The sequence below is a fragment of the Vigna unguiculata genome, chromosome 4, assembly GCF_004118075.2.
Source record: "Vigna unguiculata cultivar IT97K-499-35 chromosome 4, ASM411807v1, whole genome shotgun sequence".
Lineage (NCBI taxonomy): Eukaryota > Viridiplantae > Streptophyta > Magnoliopsida > Fabales > Fabaceae > Vigna > Vigna unguiculata.
In genome coordinates this window covers 27,218,972-27,228,044 of record NC_040282.1, presented here as the reverse complement: position 1 = coordinate 27,228,044, position 9,073 = coordinate 27,218,972, and the positions used below count along the sequence as shown (strand labels likewise).

The following is a 9,073-nucleotide window of genomic DNA, read 5'->3' as shown; positions in this document are numbered from 1 at the left end:
AATGGCGTGCTAAAGCTTTTGTATGGTTTTCGTTGCGTTAAGGATCAAGAGAAAAGAATAAAATGATCTCATAAATAAAAAGAATAAATGACGGACAAATGAGATGACATAAATAATGTTTTTCGGCATAAAGATCCTTTATTCTACTTGCTTTTCAACATCTATTATAAGTTCTCTTTTATAGTCAGTCACACCCTGAATCTAAACTTCAATTTTTGAACATAAATTAATTTAATATTAGTTGTTACTAATAAATATTAATAAAAAATAATTATTAACATTATTCAATACTTTTACACACCAGCAAAAAATAATAAAATATTTTATTCTAAAAGATAAAGTAATATTTTTGTAATTATTTTAATTTTTTTAAGTCGATTGTTTTAGGTTATATATAGCTTCGTATTTACATCAAATGTTGATTTCACTATATATGAAGTTTTGTATCAATTTATAATATTTGATGTAAAAATCAATTTAATGTTGGATTACTAAAAGAAAATCCTCAATTAGAAACAAAATTTGGAAACTAAAAATAGTTTGTCACTATAGTGATCAATTTAGATACCAATTTACAAAATTAAAAAATTATTGGTTACTAAAATAATGACTATTATTAATAAAAAATTATAATTGGTCGCTAAATTGGTCAGTAATTAATTAGAGAGTAATTTATAAACAAATTCTAGTGATCAATTTCCTTTGGTATCCAAATTCATGATAGTTAATTTTAGGCTTAAATATATATTTAGTCCCTATTTTTGTTGTTTTTATTTAATTTGGTCCATATTTTCGTTTTGTGTTCAATTAGGTCCCCATTTTCGTCAAATTGTGGTCAAATTAGTCCTTTTCACTAACGGTGTTTAAATAGTTAACGCTTTTTAACCGTACATGTAAGGCCCACCTATATTTTTCCCTTTTATTTTAAGGACTGCCCCAATCTAGTGGGCCTAAGGGCTGGCCTTTGTACAAGGCCTCTAAGACAGCCAAACCCCCTTCCACTCTTGTCATTCTTGCAAAATAGCTCATAGCATATCCTTTCAGAATGCCTGCTAGGGTTTGGTCACAACTCTTGGTTAAGCTAGCTCTAAGCTCAACTCTGCTTCACGTAAGTTAGCTCTCAGCTCATGCTAGTTCCTTTCTAGTTCCCTTTTCGTATTTTCCACTGAAGGTCCACTGTGGTAATCTAATTCCTTTTCTGTGCCATTGTTCCAGTTCATAAATCTGCTCTTCGAGCTACTGGTTTCGTTGGCTTAGGAGTCAAAGTCTTATATTAGCGCTTTCCAAGTTAGGGAAGTTAGGGTTTTGCTAAAGCTTTGGTTCTTCATGATTTCTTTGATAATATTTCGTGATTCGTTGGATTGTATATTGCTCTAAGCTTATAAAAATGTCATATTGTGTTGTTTGGGCTGTGTTGTTGGACTGTTGCACGAGGGAACAATGGTGAGCACTAGTTTTCTCGCCCAAGCGAGCTTGTCTTGCCTAGGCGAGAATAACAGAGGCTCGCCCAAGCTATTTTATGTGAGTAGTCGCTCAGGCGACCCACTCTGTTTTTGAGCGAGCGAACGTCTCACTCAAGCAAGAGGGCTCTCGCCTAAGCGAGAATGCGCGTAAGGTCACTGTTCCTGTAAGTCGAGCTCTCGCTTAAGCGAAAGGAGCTCGTCTGAGCGAGAGCCCCTCTCGCTTGAGCGAGGCCTTTCAGCCTGAGCGAGGAGCTGGACGAGGATGCTTGATTATCACTAACACAAGACGCGCCAAACGTCCCTTTACGTCGGACCAAGACGCGCCAAACGTCACTTAACGTCGGATACCACACTCCTGACGTTAAGTTTTGGTTTATCTCTGTGCGAAACGCAGAAACCCTCGCGTTGTTCATCGTTTCCGCGAGAGTTCCCGCCGACGACGCCATTTCTGACCCCTCCGGGTGAGTTTCGAAAGGTTTTCGCCATCAAACTTGTTGGGATTTGATTATGGGTTGATTTTACGCGTTTTGAACCGATTATTTTCCGTTTTCATCCCCATTTGCAGCGTTTTGAGATTCGTCCCACTTGCTCTTCGTTCCCATTTGGCCAGCAGTGTGCGGAGACCCAAGACTCCCTCTCAAAGTTCGTCTTTCAATTAGAAGAGGTTAGTTTTTCATTGTATGTATATATTTGTTCATTGTATGTATAAAATTACTTGTATTTTTTTATAAATGTCATTATAGTTTTAGTCTTAGACTATTTTTTTTGTTAATTTTTTGGCCTATTTTTTTTATTTAAAATTTTATAATAATATTTGTAAAATTACAAAATAAAATAATATTTATTATTAGATATATGCATGTTTAAATAATTCTTATTGCATTTTATTTTTGAACATTATTGTTGCAGTGTTATTTTATATATGTAGATTTATTATAGTTATAGTATACAGTGAGTGAAACTTAGTTCCCGTTTGAGATTTAGTACAAATGATTAAATTTTTAATCGTTTGTATTAAATCTTGAATTGTCCGATTGGACAGTTTGAAAAAATTATTTTTCATAATTTACTACAATGTGTACATTGAGGTTTACGCATAAATTTCATAAAATTTCGATTGAGGCTAATTTGTATTGTTCTCTGGATGCATACTTGATTGTGATCATGATTAATCACTTTCATTTCGTGTACTTCAGAGAGCAATGCGAAATTCTGTCGAAATTTTGTGAAATTTATGATGTTTGACTTATTTGTATATGTGTTAGCAAATTATGAAAAATAATTTTTTCGAATGGGTAGGGCCTCACCTTGTGAGAGTTAAAAGTTTGAGATTGATTGAGTTTTTTACGAACATAGTATGGATCAAAGCTGGATGAATGAGCGTCACATAAGTGAAGAGTATGAAAAGGGGGTTTCTGAGTTTTTGCAATATGTTCAAGAACACGCAATCTCAAGTAACGGGACATATTTTTGTCCTTGTGTTCGTTGTCTTAATCAAATACGTTATGACTTGGGAACAATGCGTGATCATCTATTCATCTTTGGTATAATGAGAAGTTATACACTTTGGACTTGGTGGCAGGGAGAAGTATTAGACAAGCCTACAACGTCACGAGGAACAGATTATGTAGACAACTAGATGAATGATCATTTAGAAGATATGGTACATGATGTTGGGGAGGAGAATTTTGGAAAAGTTCATTTATATGATTCTCTTAAGTCCGATTCAGAGGAAGAATTGTACCCAGGATGCACTAACTTTACGCGACTGTCAACAACTTTGAAATTATTCAGTTTAAAAGCAAGGCATGGATGGATGGATACAAGTTTCACAAAATTGTTGAAATTGTTAAAGGAGATGCTTCCAAAAAATAACACGTTACCTATCTATAATTACGAGGCAAAGAAAGTTTTATGTCCAATGGGTTTGGAATATCAAAAGATACATGCATGCCCAAATGATTGTGTTTTATATAGAGACGAGTTTACTTCACTGAAGGCGTGCCCAACATGTGGTTTATCACGGTTTAAAAAGAAAATTGATGGAAATAGTGGCGATGAAGACAAAGATGGTGCACCTGCTAAGGTGATGTGGTACCTTCCTATAATACCTAGATTCAAATGACTATTTTCCATTAAAGAAGATGCAAAAAAAGTGAAATTGCACGTTGATGGAAGAAAGTGTGATAATCTTCTTTGACACCCAGCTGATTCTCCACAATGGAAGAAGATTGATGAAACATTTCCAGAATTTGGTGCTGAGCCAAGAAACTTAAGACTTGGACTTGCTACAGATGGTATGAATCCTTATGGGAACTTAAGTAGCAAACATAGTTCATGGCCAGTTTTGTTGATGATTTACAATTTATCTCCTTTGTTGTGCATGAAGAGGAAATATATGATGTTGTCTATGATGATATCGGGTCCTAGACAACCTGGAAATGACATTGATGTGTACCTAAAGTCGTTGATCGATGATTTGAAACTGTTATGGGAAGAAGGTGTCGATGTGTATGATTCTTATTCTCAAGAATTGTTTTGTTTGTGTGCAATGTTGTTTTGCACCATAAATGATTTTCCAGCATATGGAAACTTGAGCGGTTACAATGTTAAAGGTCATTTTGCATGTCCCATTTGTGAAAAAAACACGAGTTATATTCAATTGAAGCACGATCAGAAAAATGTGTATACAAGACATCGAAAGTTCCTTCCTCGAAATCATCCTTATCGTAGAATGAAAAAAGCATTTAATGGAAGTCCTGAGGATGAAATTGTAGCGAGACCCCGCAATGGTGAAGAAATATACAACCAAGTGGAAAACATTGACATTGTGTTTGGGAAACATCCAAAGAAAAAGACCACGAAGAAAAGCATTTGGAAGAAACAATCAATCTTCTTTAATCTTCCATATTTGTGTAAACTTGATGTACGGCATTGTATAGACGTGATGCACATTGAAAAAAATGTATGTGATAGCGTCATCGGGACTTTACTAAATGTAAAAGGAAAGACTAAAGATGGAGTTAAAGCACGACAAGATTTGGCTGAAATGGGCATCCGTTCTGAGTTACATGCACAATCAATTGGAAGACGAACCTACCTGCCTCCAGCTTGTCACACTCTTTCTAGAAAAGAGAAGCAAATTTTTTGTGAGTGTTTAAGAAGTGTGAAGGTTTCCCAAGGTTACTCTTCAAATATTAGTAGCCTTGTTTCTATGCAAGATTTAAAGTTAGTCGGTTTAAAGTCTCACGATTGTCATGTGTTGATGCAACAACTTTTACCAGTAGCTTTTCGAGCCATCTTACCTACTTCTGTCAGAGGTATTCTAACACGTTTGTGTATGTTCTTCAATGTCATATGCAAGAAAGTTATTGACCCTCGAGTGTTAGACGATTTGGAAAATGAGGCCATTAGACTATTGTGTCAATTGGAAATGTATTTTCCACCTTCATTTTTCGATATCATGGTTCATTTGATAGTTCATCTTGTAAGGGAAATTCGATTATGTGGGCTAGTTTTCTTGAGATGGATGTACCCAGTGGAAAGATACATGAAGATCTTAAAGGGATATGTCAAGAATCAGTATTGACCAGAAGCTTCAATTATAGAGCGGTACATTGCAGAAGAAGCCATTGAATTCTGCTCAAGTTATATGCCAAGTTGTGAACCAATTGGAGTTCCTAAGACTAGACATGAAGGTGAATGTGAAGGTAAGGGTGTGTGTGGAGTGAAGATTCAAAGTGTTAGTAGAAAATTAGTTGATCAAGCCCATTTGTACATCTTAAACAACACTGTAGAGGTCATTCCTTACATTATGCAACACATTGATGAAACGAAATCAACACATCCACGAATGAGTGAAAAATGGGTACTTAATGAACATAACAAAACATTCTTATCATGGTTTAAGAAAAAGGTTTACGCGACTCCAAATGTTTCTGAAACTCTATTGAGGCTAGCTCGTGGACCGAACAATGATGTCATTACATATGGCGGGTACTACATAAACAATCATTGTTTCTATTCAAAGATGGAAGATGACAAAAGTAGAGTTCAAAATAGTGGGGTTACACTTCAAGCTGAATCTGTACATTTTGCCAATTCTAAGGACAAGAATCCAATTACAGCATCCATGAGTTACTTTGGAATAATACACGAAATATGGGAAGTTGATTATGTGACTTTTAGAGTGTCAGTTTTCAACTGTAAATGGGTTGATAGTAATTCGGGTGTTGGCACAGATGACTTTGGCTTTACTTTGGTGGATCTTAACAAGATGAGTGATACAAATGAACCATTTATTATGGCTAGTCAAGCATGACAAATTTTTTATGTCATTGATCCAGCCAATCAGAAATTGTCAGTTGTATTAGAAGGAAGAAACATGCACGTAAATGATGATGAAGATTGTCTAGACATACTTGAGACAACGTCTTTCTTATCAAGAACCATTCAAGACAAAGTTGATGATGTAACTGATGACATCCATGCTATTCGAAGTGATCACAATGAAGGCATATGGGAGAATACAATTTCTTGATAGGTGTTTATTTAATAATATTGTCACATTTACAATTTTTTATTTTTCTTGCTGTTTTAATATAATAGAGGTTCATTGAGTATATTTTCATTGTTAACATTTCCTAATGATATGTTTCAGGTATGACAAGCTCTGGATCAGACCAGGGCCGACGTTATTTAACGTCTGACGGGCTCTAGCAGACGTTAAATTGCTCAGGTTTTTCCCTCATTTCAGCACGAAAATTGACGTCGGACTCTTAAAGGACCGACGTCAAGTGACGTCTGCTATTTTTCCGACGTTATTTTGACGTCACCCGGTACGACGTTGGTGTTTGGGCAGATGTCAAAGGTCGAAAATGTCGGACGTTAAAAGGCTTTTTTGTGTTAGTGTATTTTGGTTGTTTCTCTGTTCTTGGATGGTTGGGACTTACTTGAATTTAATTGTTATGTTAAAAGCATGAGATAAATGATTATGCATGAGTGATGTGGTTCATGGGTTGTGAATGATGGATTTGGTATGATCTTGGCATGTGATTTAAATGGGATGATTGGTATTAAAGTGGCATGGTATTGGTATGAAATACACTTCTATATTCATGGTTTCGGAAGGATGAGTTGGAATGAATTCAACATGGAATATGAATGAGGATTGATTATAAAGGTTGGCATGGATTTTTATGCATGACAAATATTTCTTGGTTGGTTGAATATGTTTGGTATGTGGTCAGGATGTAATTTCATGAGCCTATAGGTGAGACCTCATGGTAATGCTTTAGTGGTCGGGACGTAATTCCATGACCCTTGTTAGTGGGAGTTCATGGTGGTGCCCCATCTATATAATTTAGTAAGGATTCAAGGTAAGGTTGCATCCTGACACTCTAAGGAGTCAGTTAGTCTCACATAGAGCGGACTGACTCTTGTGGTGAGAGTAGCAAGAGACCTGAAACTCATTAAGGGTTAACCTTGTGTGGGGGGGACTAAGACATTGTAACACTTAGCTCGAGGGTGAGCAGCTCAAGGGTGAGCAGAGAAATCCACCACAAGTGCAAGCATCCGCTGAATCTGACTAAATTATACGTATCCGGATGAGTCGAGTCTGAGTTTTAATGTATTGTTTGAGAAGTCATAACATGTTTGGATGACATATACTGCTTGGACTGTGAAATAGCATATGATAGACTATTTTCTAGTCTAGCTTACCCTTCTATTTGTTTGTTGTGTGTTCTATATGTGCGGTTCTTCTCTTTTTGTGATGATCATCAACTTATTGATGTGAGCAGATGCGAGAACTACCCGTGGTCGTCAGGGTGATGGAGGTTCTGCTGTTGAGTCGACTGGACTTGGGCTCTGCTCTTTATGTCTTTTGCTAGGGCTATGGCCTATGTATTATATTGATTAGTACTATGTTTCTGATTACATTAGACCTTGTACCTTGTCTTGTATTGGCATCGTGGTGTGCCTCAGGATTTTTCTTTTATAACTCTTGGATATCCTTAAGGAGTGAGTCTTTACTCCGTATCTTTGCTCGTATTATTATATTGTGTGACGTGTCATTTAAGTAAGTTTATTTATTAAATGGAACGTTACAGTACATGCCACGTGACAACTCTTGATTTTTTTTATTTTTTTATAATTTTTTATAATTTTTTTATAATCTTTTTATAATTTTTTATAATTTTTTGATTTCAAAAAATTTGCCCATGTGTCAAGTCACAATGTGCCACATGTTAGTTTGTAGTATTATTATTATTTTTTGTTCAATTTAGTCTCTATATTCGTTATTTTTGTTCAATTTAGTCCTAATTTTTGTTAAAATAAATCAATTTTCTCCCTTTTAATTTGAAACTAAATTTAATATCTTTTATACAAATTATATTATTATTTTTTAAAATTGACATTTGAATTTATTATTTTTTAAATTCAATTATAAATTATTAAATTTAATTATAAATCGAATAAAATTCTTATATTTAATTGTTAAATAGAATATAATTATTTAAAATATTATAAGAATATTGTTATTAATTTTTTTTTCTAATATTTATATTCTAAAATACTTTTAAAATTGATATATAAAAATATTTTAAATATTCAAAATATTTTAGAAAAGTAAACTAATATTTGTAAAATTAACATTTAAATATAAAATATTTTAGATTTTAATATCTAAAATGCAATAAAAATATTAAATATTTTAAATTTAAATTTGAATTTTACAAATGTTAATATATATTTTTAAAATTTGTAATAATTATATTTTAATAATATTTAAATAATTATATCTAAGAAATATATTCAATTTATAATTAAATTTTATAATTTATAATTGAATTTAAAAAATAACTAAATTTTATGTCAATTTTGAAAATTAAATGGTTCTATTTTAACAAAATTTGGACTAAATTAAACAAAAATAATGAATATAGGGACTAAATTGAACAAAAATAACGAATATCGGGACTAAATTGAACAAAAAGAAATAATACAACCACAAACTGACATGTGGCACTAGCATTGACACATGGCACAATTGTGACTTGACAAGTGGACATATTTTTTGAAATTAAAAAAATTAAAAAAAAATTAAAAAAATTAAAAAAATTAAAAAAAAAACAGAAGCTGACACATGATTTGTATTATTCAAAAACGTTAACTATTTAAACACCGTTAGTGAAAAAGGACCAAATTGACCACAGTTTGATGAAAATGAGGACCTAATTGAACACAAAATGAAAATAGGGACCAAATTGAATAAAAACAACAAAAATAGGGACCAAATGCATATTTAAGCCTTAATTTTAAAGACCAACTTAACGGTCGATTATAATTTTTTATTCATAATAGTGACTATTTTATTAACCAATAATTTTTTGTTTTGTAAATTGGTAGCTAAATTGGTCACTGTAGTTACTAATAATTATTGGTCACTATTTAGAAGTTTTCTTGTAGTGGATAATGCCTTCTTTGTTGTAGTTATGGTGTGTGAATGAATCAAGATTGTGTTCTTTCTTCTCTAGTGGTGGTGAAAACCTTTATGTGATGATTATTTACCTTAAGCATGGTCTTTTTGTGTCTTGTTGGCCCATTTG

General features: G+C 33.3%; 1 protein-coding gene across 1 annotated transcript; it reads left to right on the top strand.

The window, feature by feature from the left end:
* Positions 1 to 3,384: 3,384 nt before the first annotated feature.
* Positions 3,385 to 5,784, top strand: LOC114180660. Its single transcript, XM_028066962.1, has 4 exons — positions 3,385 to 3,549; positions 3,694 to 4,950; positions 5,087 to 5,173; positions 5,374 to 5,784. Exons 1-4 carry the CDS (start codon positions 3,385 to 3,387, stop codon positions 5,782 to 5,784), a joined length of 1,920 nt encoding a protein of 639 aa, XP_027922763.1.
* Positions 5,785 to 9,073: the final 3,289 nt, after the last annotated feature.

Bases quoted from the DNA above. Each gene is read 5' to 3' on its own strand.
- LOC114180660 (XM_028066962.1), top strand. From the start codon at position 3,385: ATGGGTTTGGAATATCAAAAGATACATGCATGCCCAAATGATTGTGTT. The intron at 4,951-5,086 runs GTAAGGGAAATT...GGTACATTGCAG, and splicing joins TTCATTTGATAGTTCATCTT to AAGAAGCCATTGAATTCTGC. The intron at 5,174-5,373 runs GTAAGGGTGTGT...TCATGGTTTAAG, and splicing joins ACATGAAGGTGAATGTGAAG to AAAAAGGTTTACGCGACTCC.